The sequence below is a fragment of the Fundulus heteroclitus genome, chromosome 20 (genome assembly GCF_011125445.2).
Source record: "Fundulus heteroclitus isolate FHET01 chromosome 20, MU-UCD_Fhet_4.1, whole genome shotgun sequence".
Lineage (NCBI taxonomy): Eukaryota > Metazoa > Chordata > Actinopteri > Cyprinodontiformes > Fundulidae > Fundulus > Fundulus heteroclitus.
In genome coordinates this window covers 20,876,693-20,895,767 of record NC_046380.1, presented here as the reverse complement: position 1 = coordinate 20,895,767, position 19,075 = coordinate 20,876,693, and the positions used below count along the sequence as shown (strand labels likewise).

At 38.7% G+C, this 19,075-nt stretch overlaps 2 protein-coding genes across 2 annotated transcripts in view; both read right to left on the bottom strand.

Annotated features, from left to right (window-relative positions):
- The window catches only part of LOC118567300 (sodium- and chloride-dependent GABA transporter 2-like), a 47,737-nt gene extending 42,076 nt beyond the window's left edge, over nucleotides 1-5,661 (bottom strand). Inside the window, exon 1 of the mRNA XM_036152113.1 lies at nucleotides 5,487-5,661. Coding sequence (XP_036008006.1) covers nucleotides 5,487-5,661 — 175 coding nt within the window. The remainder of the gene's footprint in view (nucleotides 1-5,486) is intronic.
- Nucleotides 5,662-14,784: 9,123 nt separating this feature from the next.
- Nucleotides 14,785-19,075, bottom strand: part of LOC105933231 (sodium- and chloride-dependent GABA transporter 2) — a 31,396-nt gene continuing 27,105 nt past the window's right edge. The window contains exon 15 of the mRNA XM_036152112.1: nucleotides 14,785-15,323. Within this exon, the coding sequence (XP_036008005.1) occupies nucleotides 15,177-15,323 (147 nt within the window). The 3' untranslated portion in view covers nucleotides 14,785-15,176. The remainder of the gene's footprint in view (nucleotides 15,324-19,075) is intronic.

The window sequence follows — 19,075 nt, the reverse complement described above, 5'->3', positions numbered from 1 at the left end:
CTTTTCTCCCAAACATTCTCCCATATGCTCCCCATATGCTGTTTGCCATTTTATTAATGTTCTAAAATTACAATATAAAAGCTTTTTCTCTGTTATTATTTCAGCTGTCATGAATTCATTGACAAACACAAGCCAAGCACAATCTAATAGCATAACTGAATACAGCCCTACCGCCTCTGGTTGCTGTACTGCATATTTAAGCGCCAAACAACAAAAACTTTTATCCCCAGTCCCAAGTATTTCTTACAGCCCTGGGATATTTTCTGTTTAAGACACGTTAGCATATCTCAGTGTAACAATTTAATTTGGCCAGATATTAAATGTTAAAAAAACTTTGTTATTTAAATCTCTCTTTTACTTTTACCTTTTTGTTAACCTAGTCCATGCTTAAAATGTCATTTGAATTACGGAGCTGCAGTTCTCCCAAAACAAATGAACATTCTGAAACCATGAACATCACACAGACGAACGTTTAGTTACATACGATACACAAATACATACATTTACATACAAAGATGACATTCAGACAGACAAACACGTGCAGGCCTGCTTTTTCTGACTGTCTTAAATAGTTCTATGTTTTTCATAGTTTTTAAACGTCTATAGCAACGCCGAAAGATGTATTTTCAACATGTTAAGTTCCCGCTTAGTTTAAAAGTGGAGAGCTTGCGCTGGCTACGACCCCCGAATGTTTCGTCCAAACACGGTTTTACTCTTCAGCCCCGCAAGGATACAACTCTGTGTCTCGCAGACACCTGGACGCTTACCCCTTTTTGAAAGTTATACGTTGCATTTAATAGTTACGAACAATTTTATCCACAACGGAAGTCCCAGTCGGTCCCCACGTAAACGCTTCCCCGGTGCAACGCCCTTTTAGTTCCGTTTCCGTTTCCTTTTTATTTTTTATTTTATTAAAGACTTTCGCTTTTCTTTTTCTTATTAATCCAACTGCCCCGACCAACTGGTTGCACTTTGAACACCCCCCCGCGCCAAAAACCCCCAAAACAAAACAAAACACAAATACATTTATCTGTAACCTCACTTACACACAAAGACCCATTTGCACACACACACACAGACACACTCAATATCCGCGGATCCAAGCAGTCTCTCTGGCCAATCTTTAGTTAACTCTGTAGGTACCTCCGGTCTCAATCTCATACGCGCTCGTTTTTCGAAAAAGGCTGCTTTTATATTACCGCAAAAACGAAGGTTTTTATGTTCGTCCTCGCGGAAAATAAGGGAGCTCTAAACCCACAATTTCTAGGCTACACGATGTTTAAGAAGCCACGCGTGTTCTCAGTCTCATACGCGCTCGTTTTTCGAAAAAGGCTGCTTTTATATTACCGCAAAGACGAAGATTTTTATGTTCGTCCTCGCGGAAAATAAGGGAGCTCTAAACCCACATTTTCTAGGCTACACAATGTTTAAGAAGCCACGCGTACAGGCGTGTCTGTCAGAATGGCCGCTTTTATGCTACGCACAGAGGAACACGTATTTTCCTCTGTGCCTAACAAGGGGACCTTTTAAACCCTAAATTCTCAAGGTGCACAGTATTTTCGGAACCCTGGCCAAGGATTCCCGGACTCTCACCTCTGTGACCGCACGCAAATCCCAAATTCTCATCGATTATCGACACGTTTGCAAACAATTATCCTCAACTTTTCTCTGCCTTTAGAAATACAAAAAGTCGGCCCTCCAGTAAGAAAAAGACACTAGGAGATGAATGAAATCTCCTTACCTTTTTTGCGGCCGCAAGCTGTGTGTTTTTCTTCCGGAATGACGTCCTGACCGAAAAAACGGAAGGTGGTATGTCGTCCTTTGGGTCCGGGTGGAAACACCATTTTGTTACTGTTTCACCGTGCCGTGACTACGGTGAAGCACCCTCGGTGGACCCAGTTCGTTTTACCCAGTCAGGCGACTCCCACTTACTCTTTACCTTGAATGTAGGACGCATAAAACAGACAAGTATGCTTTTAGTTATATTTTATCTAGGTAAAGACAGAGAAATAGTTACAGTCACACCAGCGCTGATGGGCCCCTGATCGGCAGGAGGCCTCGAGTGCTCATTACACAAACATTATAAAGGGATCTCGGGACACACCCATACAAGGGCGGTACACATCCAAACTGTGACATCAGCAGGGAAGCTGCGTCACCTCCAGGGTGGTATCTGATCGATATGTGCCAATCTTTTGGGTCAGTGCCATCTAAGTGTGCCATGCAGTTCTGGGATAAACAGCTCGTTCCACTTGACCTTGTTGATATCCTAACACTTTAATATTCATAACTATCTTACCTTAGAAGACATTACGCCCCTTCTCCCATGCACAGGCACAACACTGGTGTCATTTCAGCTTGTCGCCAAAGGGGGCAAACTGCAAAAACTCTAGAAGTTGCGCTATGCTCCGTTAACGGCGTTCAGTGTGTGTGTGTAAAATGAGAGAAAGCCTCACTAAATCCATGGATCTGATTTAGATTATTAAATACAATGCGTCTGGACTTCTCTTTCCCCTGGGCTTCTTCAACTTTATCACCTTTTTTAAGGAACAAAATAGGCGGTTAAGGTTCTATAGATAGCACACTTAGCGTCACCAAAGCCAAGCCTATTGCCTATTTTAAATGTAAAGGAACAGAAAATGTAGTTAAATCTCTCTAAAAAGCACACTAAATGTGATTTAATCTTTATTGACTATTTTAACTGTAAGGAACTGTAAATGTGATTACATGAACTGAATGATTTTTTGAACAAATCTTTTGAATTAATAATTTTAATGAACTAATTCTATTGATTCAGTAAACTCAAAAGAATTTTCGTTCCTATGATCCATCGAATTAACCGGCTTACATGCTCTCATTATACTTTCGGTACTCTACAAAGACCGGACAGTCAAAAAAGGTGTAGTATTTTGCACAAAATGTCACATTGATACTCTATTAAGCAACTAAATCAGGGGTCTGCAACCTGTGGCTCTGAAGCTGCAATTGGCTCTTTGGACCTTCCACAGTGGCTCTTAATAACTTTGGCTACAAATTATATTTTTATTATGGTATTTAAATGATAATAAATGCAGGTTTTAGCAGTTTTTTCTTGGAATAATTGCATATAATTTTCACTACAGAATGATGCTAAAAGTGCTGGTAATATTTAATTTTAAATCAATAATTTTTCATTATGTTGGAAACTGTGTTTTTTTTTTACATCATTATCCACAAATATCAACATCCCATCCATCCTCTTTTTTAAAACCTCAAAATAGACATAAAACGGCGTTTCTTTAACAATGACAACATATTTCCTACAGTTGATCTTTATCAAAAATTACAACATTTGCAGCTCTGAACGAGTTTAATTCAAGTGGACTGTAGGCAAAATGGCACTTTAGACTGCAAAGGTTAAAGACCCCTGAACTAAATAGATAAATGGCAATTGACCCCTCTTTCCTAATGTGAGGATCCAACGATCGTAGAACAATAGCGCCTGACAATTTCTGCACTCTAGATGGAGCACTTGGGCCACTCAAGGCTCTTTTGCTGTGACACCTGTTGCTCATCATCTTCATATATGCCTCCTTCACTCCAGAGATCAGCTTAACGCAGGACTGTGAACGTTATCTAGGTTGAGCCAATCAAGTATTTAAATATCATGTGAACATATATTTTTTGAGAACTTGGATCTCTTCTCTGCAGTTCCCTTCTGGTGTTTGTCAGCCCTCAGTCCACCTCCACCTACCCCCACTGGATTATTTGCAAACGAACTGGTTCATCTACTGGCTTACTTATCTGTCAAAAGATATTTTCTTCCCAGACCGACCTGCCTCCTCACTCTTTTCTTTTGTCTTCACAGCGACCCTTTTTTAGTTAAGTTCTGACATTTTCCTGTAACATTTGCTCCACATGGTATTAACTGTCCTCTCTTCCCCAGAATCATGCTAGTGTCCTTGTCAGTGAACAATGCTCCACCTCTTTCCTGTAAAACAAATAAAACATTAAAATTGCTCTGCTGGCATCTGCCGGTCAGCACTCTGTTTTTAGCATACAATATGACACCTAACTCTATACTGAAACATTGCCACAACTATGGCTATATATTTACTGATATTTATTTATTAAAAAGTCTGAATTGGAATTGGGCCTTAGATCAAATTCTGCTTAGTACACCATATAGTCCATCTTTGCATATCAGTCTAGCAGATTAAGTCATACACCCATGTGACTGCCGCACAAACCTGTGTGGACAATTTTATCATCCAGGGGTATTCCATAAATATGTCATTGTTTAATCCTGAGTGGATGGCACATATCAAGATCACAATGTCAGGATTCATCAAGACCAAACCGTTCTCTTTTACCTTTCCTTTCCTGTGCCCATTGAACTGAAAAAAAAATCCAATAATAAAAGTTTTTCTCCATAGATATCAAGCAGAGCACTATAGTGAAGGCTGTATTGCTCCACTTATGAAAATAAATCTGTTAGTCTCTCTTCGGCATTAGGGCAGCAATTCTTAATTGTCTACACAGCCAGACAAGACACTTATAAAAAGGATTAAACAGTGAATAACCTTTTCATTAGGTGTGAGATATAATTTTCACACACAAGCTGGTCAACACAGAGACCCAACTATGACTACACTGAATTCCTATGGAATGCTTCAAATGCGACTTTGACCAGTGCTCTCACTCCGGGTTTTGTGACACTGCACGACCTAATCAAAATTATATTATAAGTTTTTTAATTATTTTTTATGTCATCTAATAAAACATCAAAGAGTTGGGTTGTATTTGTTTGTAGTTGTTGTACATGTAGTACATGGGAGGATTATTTAAAAAATTACTTGTTTATAGATAGATTGTCTGGTTTGCATACAGTTTCTGGTTAACTCTGCCTGATGGAGTCAGACTTTCAATATAACTAGATTAAGAGGAATAATTAATGAAATGGAATGAGCTTGAAACATTTATACAGTTTTAAACACAATTTCTATCTGTTACGGTGTTTTTTCAGTGTTCAAAAAATACCTTTTTTTCTGACTGAAACATTTGCTTTTGTTTTAAGGTCATGGCCTTTGAACCCCATTCCAAAATGCAAAACATCTATTTTATTTTGAAACGTCTGTTAAATGAAAAGATGTTATTCATTAAAATTGACATATATATTTGCTTATAAGGGACATTAATATCCCATTTTAAATTATCTAATTATATATTTAAAGGAGCATCTGCTGAGTAAATGTTGTCTCAAACTTTTAAAGGCTCAGTAATTTTTGGTAAAACTGAAACTAAAAGGTGGTTGCTCACTGGATGAACTCAGGTGGTGAAACACTACCAGTTTTTCATTACCTGTCAAATCTTTACTTTTCAGATTATTAAATACTTTAGATGCTCCAAACTTTTAAGACTGCAGTTTTCCGTTCCTTTTTTTAATTTTGCATATATTTTTAACTAAACGACCACCAACCATGAAGAAAATCAATAAAAGTACTTACCCCCACCATTTTTGTAACAAAGATATGGAAATCTCCACACATTGCCAAGTCCAATAATAGCACCAGCTACACTCAAGATGAACTCTTTTTTGGTCTCCCATTTGCCGCGCTCCTCAAAAGACTCCAAGTTTTTCTTTCCTGGGATATGGTACATTTCACAAGGAGAGTCTGCCATTCTGCTGAGTGTGAAATGATCTGGTGTGGGTTTTTTGAATTGACTGGATGTGGGAGCTGATGTTATGGGCTTACCTAAATGGTTACCTAATTTGAAGGCTGCATGTTTTATTAGCCACAAGATGGAGCTCCAATGGTGCCCCAAAAAAGGAATGTGAGTTTGAAAAGCAAGCAGTGTAGTTACATGACTTTGACAGGAAAATTTTCACACCTAAAAAATAAGTAAAAATTACAGTAATACACATTGTTTTCCCTCAGGCATCATCACACCATCAGTCATGATGGTGTGATGATAAGTAAACTTATCAGTTTTCTGCAATAATGTAGAAATATGTAGTGTCAACATCATACTTCTCAAACCCTTGACTGTCCTGTGAAGAAAAGGATTTCCACAGCATGATGCTTCCCTTTAGTTTCACGTTGCACATAACATTGTGCTTGTTGGCCAAAAAGTTACATTTTGGCCTGCTTTCATCAGAACACCAATCTCCACATGTCTATGTTTTCTGAAGGCAATTTGTCAAACTGGATTATATTTATTAGTATGCAAGTCTATCTTTTCAGATTTGTCTTTGAAAAAAATTTTAATGAATAGGAAAAAGTTCAAGCAAATGTGATTTTACATTATTGACTCAAGAATGTTAGCTATACATGCACAAATACACTACACGGTAACTTCTAAAGGTAATGGGTCGCACTCAATTTATATATATCTGATTACTCTGAAAATCTGGTAAAATCCACAGTTATATTGTTTATATTTTATTAATGGAAAAAAGAAAAGAAAAATGTGAACTGCTTTGTTTTCGAAAATCTCCAACACCACACTTATTTGTATTCCTAACTATATATCTAAAATAAATGTAACTAAAGCTTTTTTATTTATCGAATTAAAAGGGAGATATAAATAATTCAACTCAATTTTATTTATGTGGTGCCAATTCACAACACATGTCATCTCAAGGCATTTTACAAAGTCAAGATCAATCAAATTATCCAGGCAGATTGGTCAAAAAGTTTCCTATCTAAGTAAACCCGGCAGATTACATCTAGTTTTGACAAACAGTATTCAATCCTCCTGAAAGAGTGTGGAGCCACGGTGGACAGTTGTCTGCATTGTTGATGGCTTTGCAGCAATCTCTCATACTGAGCATGCATGAAGCGATGGTGGAGAGGAAAACTCCCATTCAAGAGGAAGTATGTTCAAGTATTTCTGTGAGAGTATTGTGATCAACTGTATCAAATGCAGCACTAAGATCTAACAGGACAAGTACGGACACAAGTCCATTGTCTGAGGCCACAAGAATATCATTAGTGATCTCCAACAGAGCTGCTTCAGTGCTATGATGAGCTCTGAAGCCTCACTGAAACTCTTCAAATAGTTCATTATTTTGTAAAAGTTCATATACTTGATTAGCAACTACTTTCCCAATAATTTAGATAGGAAAAGAAGATTAGATATAGGTCTGTAATTTAATAAGTCATCATGAACAAGAGAAGATTTCTTAAGTAAAGGTTTAATAACAGCTTTTTTAAAAGCCTGTGGTACATATCTATTCAGTAAGGATAGATTAATCATGTCAAAAATAGAGGCATTAATGAAATGGAATACTTCCTTAAATAACTTGGTTCCGATTGGGTCTAACATATAAGTTGAATGTTTAGATGAAGCTAAAATTTTAGATAACTTAGAAAGCTCTACTGCTTCTAAACAGTCCAAACCCCGATCTGGTACTAAAGATTCCTCCAACGCTGCCTCACTTACTGAGGACGAGGTAATCATGTTTGGGCTATGACTCCGTATAACTTTGGTAACTGTACTAAAAAGAAACCTAGGATTATTTTTAGTTTTTTCCATTAATGATGAAAAATATGCAGCTCTAACTTTGCAAAAGGTCTTTTTATACAACACTAGACTGTTTTCCCACATTAGGTAGGATTCCTCAAAATGTGTAGAGCGCCATTTTCCCTTTTTTTTTTTCCCTTCCCGTTCTGCTTCAAAGAACGCAGCTCTAAATTAAACCAGAGTCAGCTTCCTGTGAATTATTACCTTCTATTTAAAGGGGGCTACATTGTCTTAGGCAAAATGCAATGAGGAAGTAACACCATCAACAAGAGCATCAATTTGTGAAGGGGAAGATTTAACATTGCTTTACTCTGCTGGGTATTTCTGTGATACTGAGGAAATTAAAAGGGGGACAGACTCTTTAAAGCAGGGGTCACCAACGTGGTGCCCGTGGGCACAAGGTAGCCCTGGAGGACCACATGTGGCGCTCTCAGGCCTGTTTAATAGCATAGCATCACACGACTATGAGCTGCATCTAAAATTGTGTTTTATCCCGTTTTTCCTTTTTAATTACACTTGTATTTAGATAGATTTAAAAATGATAAAAGTATGAAAAATGGTAACTTTTATGTAACATTAATATGAGCTCTGACTCTTCTAGTTCAAAGGTCAGTACTGGTAGCCCTTCGTTTGACACAGTACCAATGAAGTAGCTCTATGCTTAAAAAAGGTTGGTGACCCCTACTTTAAAGTTTTATACAGCATTGATAAAAAAATCTACTTTTTGGGGGGCGGGAGAATGGCGTTAAATTACACTCAAAGGTTATTGAAAAACATTCAGATAGGATAGGGCTGTGAGGAAATACTGTTATTTCTTCAGCAAATGTTCAAAAGAATTGTAGTTATTAATTGACCTGGGACTAATTAATAAATTGGACTGAAAGATGATTGCTACTCCTCCTCCTTTTCCCGTAGTTCTGGGGATGTGAAAATGTAAATAATTAGGGGGAGTTGACTCCTTTATACAAACGTAGTCCTCTTGCAGCCAGGTTTCTGTGAGACAAAATAAATAAATCTGATAATCAGAAATCAATTCATTAACTAACAAATTCTTTGGAGGGAGAGACCTTATATTTAGTGAACCACATTTAATTATTTTATTTTTTTAGTTCAAGTTATGTTATATTGATTTTTATGAGATTTTTATGATTTGCTCCTTTTAGATCCATGTTTTATTTTTTCAGTTTTGACCGTGGGAAAGACACTGTCTCAATGGGGTAATTGGTGGGTAACAGTACAGAAGCTGCAGAGAGGTGTGTTAAACTGTGGCTCTGCTTCCAGCTCTGGACTCCAGGTTGTCAGCATTTAGGAGAACTAATAAATCCGGCCAGATTCCTAGAAAGAAGAGCTGCACCCTCCAAAGTGGGATGGATGCTGTCTCTCCGGATCAGACCAGGTTTTTCCCAGAAAGTTCGCCAGTTATCAATGTAGCCCATGTCACTTTCAGGACAACACCTAGACATGATCACTGGTCAGGCAGGGGACCAGAGAAAATTATGGAGTCCGACACTGTTTTAGAAACACTAACTTTAGTGACCTCCAGTTGGTGTAATCGGGTGTCATTGCCGCCAGAGTGAATAACAATCTTACTGTATTTACGCTTATCCTTAGCCAGCAGTTTCAGGTAGGATTTGATGTCGCCTGTTCTGGCCCCTGGGAAACATTGGCTTGATTTACAATGGTTTGTAATAGCTGTGCACTGCATGGCTCCTCCCACTTTGGCTGCGGGGAGAGGAGAAATGAGAAGGGTTTCTCAGAGGAAGTCGAGAAAAAATGAAAAGATGCACAGTAATACTAAGGACCACTATGAATGGAGTGAATCAAACAGAAATATAATTTTATTATTTTCAGACCATGAACCATGCCTGGAGGGTAAAAAAAAGAAAGAAAGGGAAGCTGTATGAGATCCGTGATTTGAAGCTTTCTCTCATTTCACACTAAAAGCTCGTTCTTCGTGGATTATGTCCATATTCCATTCTATGATCATGTTGTATTGTATTCTGTTAGATTTATTTCCTGTGTTTCTCCCTGTCAGCCATTCTCCCTCTTACTCTGCCATCTGTCGTCATTGTTTTCAGCTGTTATTCATTTCAATAAAATTGAATTGAACTTATTACCTTCCCCTGTACCCTGCCTCACTTTTTCTCCTCACCTTGCTCTGTAGTTAGCTTCCCAGGACTCTTCACTCTCCACAGGTTTTTGTTTTTCCTTCATGGGTTCCTGTGCCTCCGGCCACTCTGTTTTCTCTGTTGTGCAACAATGACATTAGCTTCCTTCTTTTGGTTAATTCTAATTAAGAAGTACACCAGCCTCCCCTGCAGAAAACCACCTTACAATGTGATGCCTTCAATCCCTTATTTCACACTTAGCATGGTATTCTCAGGCTTGCAAGTTCACCTTCTTCCTCCAAATGCAACAATTCCGACGATGGCCTACGATAATGTTTATTTTAGTTTCATCAAACTGCAGGACATCTCCTCAAATTGAAGTCTTTGTTCATATCTGCATTTGCAAGCTGTATTCGGACTTTTTAGGCTGCTTTTGGATTAAAAGTTTCTTCATCTATAAATGGCGTCTGAGCCTATGTTGGTGCAATACTTGTTTCACTGGGGAATTAGACACTCTTACCAGCTCCAGCCAGAATTTTACATGTTCTTTTACTTTTTCTTTCTTGGGTTGTTTTCCACAATTTAGCTTGTTTGTCTCAGAAAAACAAAACCCATCTTCTTCATGAACGCTGTAATGACGAGGTAACACCATGCTGTTTTTATTCACATGTAATTGTTTGAACAGATGTACATGATACCTCCAGACAACTGGAAATTGTACTCAGAGATGAACCTGACTTGAGAAGGTCCACAATTATTTCAGATTGCTGATATCTTGGCTAATTTTTAGGAATATCATCATGCTGTCAGACAAAGGAGCAGTGTGTTTGAGATGTTATCTTGATGTTTTAAAAGGAATCCATATGGATGCCTCCGTTTAACTCATACTTCTCTAGCAAGAACCGTTCCACAAAGACATGAGATTAAAGATTAATTGAAGTGGGTCAAGACCATGGATGAATGGGAAGAGAGGATTGGATCATCTGAGGAGACTTGCTTGAAAGCTTGGGAAGATAAGACTCATCTTGGGGGTGCTGTATTCAGGAAATGGCTTATTTCCTGAGGACTATCCCACTTTTGTGGATTGAACATAGTTAGAAACTGGCGCATATGGGCTGAGAAGGAATAGGCAGAAGAGATGAATTGAAACAGAGACCACTAGCTGGTTGGTTTTACTTTTCCAGAGAGTGAAGTTGACAATCATTTAAGAAGATGATGTGACTGGAGTTAGATAGGTGCTTGAATTTAGTGCAAAGAGACTGAATTTCTGGAAAGAGGAGTGAGTCATAACATCGGCGATGCTATTCTGATTTCCTGGAAAATAAGCTCCACAAAACAGGAATTGGTGTTGAGCAGAAGTTAAAAGTAAGTCTGCAAGCGAACTGCATAATTTCTGCGGAGTGAGATTGCCTTTATTAATGATTTCTACAACTCCAGGGTATTTAAAGGGGCAATAAGTGAAATGTCATTATTTTACGTAGAAAGAACTTAAAAACAGTTTTGTGAAGAACTAAAGGTATTTTTTTAGATGGACTATGGTTAAACATCACACACCATCTTTCCGTGTTGTTCTCCAATCTCTTGTTTACATAGCCATGCCGGCTGCACATGCGCATATGTGCACGTACGTGAAAAGCTGCCACTCAGGCCTAACCCACTCCCTGCCCATAAAATGTCATTGCCAGGCACAAAATGGCAGCAAGCACACCCATCAGATAAAACCGTTCTATCGCTAACAGCTTAATAAAGCAAACTTCACTGGACATGCTCCCCCAAAAAGCCATGCTGTGTATTTATCCTTTGCAAATATGCGCTTATCAGCCAATGGGTGAGAAGGGGAAATGGGTGCCAGGTGCTGGAGCAAGTTAAAGACAGGCGTGGTTTGATACACGTCTTGTTTTGGTCTACAGAAAGTGGTCAAAAATTGCTTATTGCTCCTTTATGGATGAGAATTGATTTATGGGACCATTCATGCTCCCAAAGGATTACTGATATGATGAGGGAGTGAAGCTCACAAAGAGCTGATGAGGGTGAATTTGACTGTGCTTGGAGAGATCTGAATTCTGGCAGCCACTTGCCATCTTCTGTTGTAGTAGTAACCAAAACTTATTGAGGGTGCGGCATCTATATGGAGCTTAATGTCGTCAGGATGAGTAATGAAATGAATTAAAAAAAAAGGAGGACAGAAATTTGTGCTAAATGTACCTTTCCATTTTGTACGATTCATTGAGGATGAGTGAGCCATGAATTACAGGGAAGCGGGCTGCTTTAGACAGCAGATGAGATTTTCACTGAGGAATGATATAGATAGCTTGGTTCACGTGACCAAGAAGTGTTAACAACTGTTGTTTGGAACATCTGTTGGGAAGCAGAAAGTGTGAAAGGATCAGAGTTATCTGCTGTATTTTTTTTTCCAGAGGCAAGGATTCTTGGAAAAGGATGGGACCAGAGAAACTCAATTGAAGTGCATGGACCAATGGTTTTCTCATGAGAGCGAGGGACACCATGGTCGGAAAAAGGTTCAGTTAAGGCACAAAGTCTATAGCGAGGAGGAGAATATGAGGTGGTCACAATCAGGAAGTCATCAAGAAGTGGCCAAACATAAGGAGGCTTGTAACTGTTATGAGAATCCAGCGTAAAGGTGTGGGGGGGGGGGGGGGCGGGGGGGGGGGGGGGGGGGGGACAGTGGTGCAGCAGCTAGGGAGTTTTTCCTGTAACTGACGGGTTGCCAGTTCAAACGCCCACTTCCCAGTCATTGTGTCCTTGGGCAAAACATTTCACCTGCTTCAACCCATTCTGTAATATGCTGTACCCCAATGTTAGATGTAATCTGTTATTGATAAACTAAGACTAAAATAAGACTTCCTTTGTTTCCCAACTGTCTTGTGTAACAGGGCTAACCTGTTTCTGAGGGTTATGAATGGGGTTTGCAGGCCAATATGTTTCACTGAATCCATGGCTGTAAAGTGTAATCCCCCCCCATACCAGAGCCCAATCTCATACATATCTCATACATATGTGGGGGTTTAAGGGCTGGGTGTGGTCTGGGTTACTAGTAAAAGCTAAATAAACTAACTCAAGTTAATGAATCGCTAACCTAAAATAAATAGGGCAGCAAAACTCATCATTCAAACACCATTTTTAATTTTATTCAGTTCAGTTTTGGTAATAATAAAGGAATAAGTCAAATAATCACACTGAAAGACTTTTTTTTATTGAAGCAAAATGTAAAGGTAGGCATAGTGCGTACAGACGTACAGCTGCAGGCGCCACTGGCTTGAATCATTTTCTTTACTCACCATCTGCTGTATAAGAAGACTGCATTACACCGTAAGTTTGTTTCTCCACTGCAGTGTCCAACTGTCCTTGTAATTATAAAGCAGGTGGTTGTACCAATGATCATCATGCTTAATAAATGACATGAATAGCACTGGCAGGTGACAATTAGCTGGTGCATTTTCAGCACCACAGATGTGTGAACAGTGACGAGGAGAGAGAGAGACATACAGAGACAAGCGATTTATTTGACTAATACCACACTTTACCCCTGCTAAACCCACGGCAACACCTATCCACTTCTTTCTGTGGAAAAAGAGCACGTTCATATTCATGAACACTGCACCTTGTTACATAAATGGTTTCCATTTTCAAAAGAGAGACTTATTGAGAGCTACTTTTTAACTTGTTCTGATGATTCAGATTAAAAGGAACACAGGAACATTACTGTGTGACAAAACTGAGTATGCGCGCCTGACAGTCAAGCCACCTACGAACAGGGAACACAAGGTGATGAAACACCCCAACAGCACCCTAACCTCAAAAATGAATCAAGCGCCACAGGCTGGAGCAGCTGAAGAGGAACGCTGCGGCATGGATGCGTTGATAGCGGTCGGTAGGGAAAGCTCGGAGCCCCGATGCAGCCTAGGAGAACGAAAGGGACGTCTGTCGCTTCCGAGAGCACCCAAGCCACAGGTCTCGGGTAGAGGAGAGTTTGAGGCTGAGTTGGAGGCATTACTTTGAGTGATTGAAATCAAGGATTGAAGATCAAGGAACCAGTTATGACGACAAGCCTGTCTGATCACAGGAGGGGAGGTTTTTGTGGAGAAAAGATTGTCAAGCAGGTCGGCATCTGAATTGGAGCGATTGAGCTGAAGAGCAAGGCTGGCATCCACTGTGAGTCAAAACTTTGTTTAGACTTGAGAGGAGCGCAGGAGTGTCTGACCGTAGAGAGAACGTGACAGACTGAGAAAGTAAGGTGAACTGTGTATAAATAGACTGTTGGGTAATTAGAAGTGGGGTAGAGGAGCGCCCTTTCTCCCAAATCTAGGTTAACATATAAACTTAATTTTATTGATTAACTCATAAGCTTATAAAAACATACCATAAAACCATTGGATTTCAAACCTTTATAAAAGTATAGTATCTTAGTGTGTGTGTGTGTGTGAACTTTTGATTTATGTTGATAACCAGGCATTTATTAACAATTGAGATGATTTTGCAAATTCTAACTGAAACAGGAAAGGTTCATTCAGATGTATTGTCAGACAGGGAGAGAATATATGTTTTGTGTCTTTCTTACAGTGAAAGTACATATTTGGTTTCAGCTGTACATGCTGAGGGAGGGAATAAAATAATATAGATATAATAATTAAGACCTAGTGGACAGGGAAGGCAGAATGCAAGAATCAAAAACCTATAAACAGCAAACAAAAAAGTGAATAAAAATAATCACCCACTTTTCTGACTATTGACTAACAAGTACTGAAGATCAGATTTTTTGTTTTTTGTTTTTTTAAATGTATGAAAACAGAAAAACTGTATATTAATTGCGTTTGTTCTAAATTTAGAAAAAACAAGATACAATTAGGGACATATACCTACAGAAGATGCAAAAAAAGGGTGACAATGCTTAAATACCTTTTTTCCTGGATTCAAGATAGCAGCGCCTTTATTTCCTTTACTGATCAATTCTTGTTACATTTAACTGTAAGAATGCAACAAAGTTTGCATAAGATTGTACCTGCTATAGTGCTGAGAAAAAACACTCTGAAATAAGAAATACAGGTAAGATCGGAAAGAATAATTGAAAAAACAGAATAAAGCAGTTCACCAAAATACAGAGCTCTGAAAATAAAATCAAAAAAGGAAGTAAAAAAACTAAAGACAGCACTCACGTTGAAGAAGCTTTTCTTTATTTTATTTATCTTTCATTTATTCCTCCATTTATTGACATTTTTGGGACGGTATAACAACATCACTTAGTAAAAAAATGCTTATAATTACCAAGCACATGGCCATTATCAAGACGGAGACACGAAACTACTGTCTTTTTTTAAATGAAAATAGCTTTAACAAAATGTTCATATAGCTCTACACCACACCACATCGGTGTGTACAAATAAAACAATACTTTAATATTACTTCTAATGCAGGTTTCAGACCAGATCTGATCTGCAACCCATCAGAATGTATTGCTCGTAATGATTTCTTAAAAACGCAAAGAGTTAAAAATGACTTTAAAATGAAAAAGAGAATCGTATTTATATCTGTGCTAAAAGTGTCTCACACTTGCAAATCCATCTCAGCTGCGCAACTTCCCTTATATTCACTAACACCAGGTGTAAGAGGGCTGTCTGGGTTCAAAGGGTACCGCTCAGGTTGCTTCATCTTGCTGTTCATCTTTTCAGGGCGACAAAGCTGCCGGAGTCTCTGTGGGAACAGAATGGACCTAGGTCAGTCGCCATAAAATCTGCAGGTTCCTCAGTACACAGAACAAAGGACAATGAGTAACATTAGGGCTCAATGTTTGGACTCTGTTCTCTAACCCTGCAATGAACTTCACTGAAGCTTGTAGTTTTTAATAGAAAATGTCTTAACAGCTAAAAAAAGAGATATTGTCCAGATAATTGTATTCCTCCGGGGATGGGTTCTAATAACTTTGTGATCCCTTGATTTTCTACTGTTTATGTATGTTTACTAAAAGCTGCTGCATTGCTAAGCTTTCTCCATTGTCTGACTTGATTTTTAGCCAACAATAACATAGATAACCAGAGATTTAAGAGTGTTTAAACATGTTTAGCCAATGCAAGTACATTGGAGATTAGAAGTATTTACCACTGCTTGATTACTTAATGCAGGGCCGCGCTGGATGATGGGTTTGACAAAAGTTCAGAATCCAGAGATTGGACTTCATGACACACACCGAGACCCTCAGTTGGAGCTTAGAACGTCTGTATAACACCTTTATAGGATGTTTCTGAACAGAATAGTAAACTGTAATACTACAGCAAAATTGAGTTTACTTTGAAAACCTGTTAATTACAAAAAACTGCTGACAACAATGACAAATTGCTGTTCACCTTGGTAAATGCTGGTCTTGAAGAAACTGATACCATACAAAGTTCTTCAACTATGAGGAAGATTCACCAAAAATGCTCCATGACTGCTCTTATGGTAAATTTTACTGATTTTATTTTAAAAAGTACTAAAATAACATTGATTAATACCAGGCAACACCCTCTATTGGCCCCTCCAGTAAAGATGTGTAAAAAGCTCACATATTTGCTTAATGTGATCTCACAATGAGATCACATTAAGCAAAGAGGGTACAAGTGTCAAGAACGTGAATCAGGCAAACCCAGTATTCAACCAAGCAAGAGAGGTATAGGCAAAAAAAACAGGATTTAATAATAAAACAGCGACAGGCAAGGCTCAATGGTCAAAATGGCAGTCCAAAATCCGGTACACGAAAGGCAGTCCAAAACAGGCAAAAGTACAGTCAAGGATAAGGCAAAACTCAAAATATCCTAAGGCAGGTCCAGGTCAGAGAAACAGATAAGCAATCGTACAGGGCAGGAAAAACTGGTTCAGGGGTCAGGCTGGCTCAGAAGTCAAAAAGGCAATCCGGGTAATATCAACAGGTCAATCAGAAAAAGAACGCTGGACAAAACTCACCGAAGGCTCGTTAATGATCTGGCAGATTGCAGAGGTTAGTGGCAGGACTATATAGGGGAGTGAGCAGGTGAACAGGAGTGAAGACTAATTACAAGTGAGCAGGTGGAACTAATCAGGGCAAGGGAGCTGACTGATTGTTGAGGGGAGAACAAACCGAGCTGAATAAAGTGACAGGTAAATAACAGGTAATCTAAACAGAACAACACGTCTAAAACAAAGCAAAAACAAGAGAGAACCCAAAAGCAGAAACTTAACTAATAAAACGGATAACCTGAACCAAGACAAAACCCAAATCATGACAACAAGCCATAAAGAACAAATAAGAATTTGTCTTTCCATTTCTTTTGACATTTTCGATGCTCATCTTATATACATCGTACCTTTTTGTTGTTTGCTCAAAAACTCCTGTCATCTTTATGTTGATTTTTGTTCTCTTCAGACTCTTTATCCTCACTGTTTCTCATTGTCTGAGTTTTCCCTTTTTTTGAATAACATTCATTTAATTTTGCATGTCGTCGCTCCAGCTAGTAAAATCACTGTTGTCGTATAATGCGCTCTGCTGTCCCTCGATTGCTGCATGTTTTAAACAGTGCCTGCGATACTAGGTTTGACAGCATTCCCCTTCTAACAACTTTAAGTGAGGCAAAATGACAAATATAACGCAGGTGTTTGTGTTTTTAAAGCAGAGTGCATTATATGTTTCTGTAGCACGTTTTAAACGCTTTTTTAATAATCAGTGTTTAGATATAACATACACAACACAGACTTCTTTTCTTTTATCCACTGCACACTTGGTTGGATGGAGGCCCATGTTTTATCCTGCACCCAGGCACAGTGAGCAGGCGATAGGGAGGAAGAAAAAATCTCTAAACTGAAGCAACTAGAAGAAATCAGGTCTCCTTTAAACCCATCAGAGGCTCTCTACGTGTTTTGGAGGCATGGCAGAAAAAGGCGTAACTCCCCTTAAGTTATTTCTTCAATGGGTAAAAAACTCATTCACTGCTGTCAGTTAATTTATAATGACTTAACCACTATTTGGAGAATGTTATTTGAAATCAAGACTATATTGTTGAGAGGACGGGGTTAGTGTATCTACTTCTATGTTTTTTAGCACTGATTGAACCCATTGTGATATCGGTTGTTAAATATTCACTTTTAAATTGCTCTATGTGCTTAATAAAGGTGTGTGGAGCCGTCAGGCGAGCTACTGATGTGAAGTTTTAAAGGCTATAAACCTTGGTATGTCAGCGCTAACACTGATCTCTGTTCTACATTACGTATTCTCTCATATCGCGTATGTTAAGCAACATAATTAAGCAGATAAATTGTAACTTAAATGACTCCACAGCGGTGTGACTCAGATCAATCTCAATTATGGTAGCACTAATATGGTGTGGTGGACCTTATGTATTTGTTTTTCATAGCCACATTGGTTAACTTGCTGGCGGTGTCGTTGACAAACTGACGTGGATGTATGTTTATTTGCATGCAAAGCGAGGAAATGCGATCTGATCATCAAGGGTGAATTTTAATAGCAGGTGTGAATGCTCAGGCTTCACCCTGAATGTGAATCAGCAAAGCTGCATGTTGGTGCCAGGAAGAAACACAGTCTAAGACTGAGCCTTTTGGCAACACACCAGGGGACTTTTGGAAACAACGAATATCTGGAAAACATCACACCCAGTGTTAAGTACCGAAGAGAATGTGTGATGCTGTGGGCCCTTTTCTTCTTTTTAAATCCCCCGGAGAACCTTGTTAGAACGCATGTCATCAACTCTTTGAAGAGAATAAGACTTTCCTAATAAATATCTGATGGAAAATAGAAACTACATCTACTCTGTGCTAAAAGGCAGGATAATGACACCAAACATCTGGGTAAAATAAACACAGAAACGCTTCAGCTAAGATAAAATCAACCTTCCATGGCCATCCCAGTCCCCAGAGCTAACTGGATCCTACAGATTTTCTTTTTGGGTGAGCTGAAGACAAGGATGCATCAGAGAAAAGCCGGGACTCTGGATGATCTAGGGAGTTTCTGCAAAGAGGAATGGTCTGTATGCTGTAGGAGACTAAATTCACTATAAAGTGTGTCTCGATTTATGTGAAGTTGGTGATTTGATCGCAAACAATTTGTTTCTAGATAAGGGATTAAGCTGTTGCTATAAAAGATTAACTTATTTTCTGGCTTTGCACAAATTCTTTTCAGGGGTGCCAATAAGCATGGTGGATGCCGCAAATAAGAAAGCAAAAAAACTGAAGAATACTGTTAATTACGGTTTATTCATGCTCAACATTATGTTTCAAAACAAGAATGTGGATACAGTCATTGATCAATCTTCAATTCATCCTTTCAAAGTGAGAATCGAGCACTTTCCTAGAAATTTGAAATGTAACAATTAGGGCTGGGCAAGTTAACGCGTTAATTTCGCGTTAACTCATTAGACTATTAACGGCGATATTTTCTTTAACGCGCGTTAACGCATGTTGGTCACATGCTTTTATTTTGT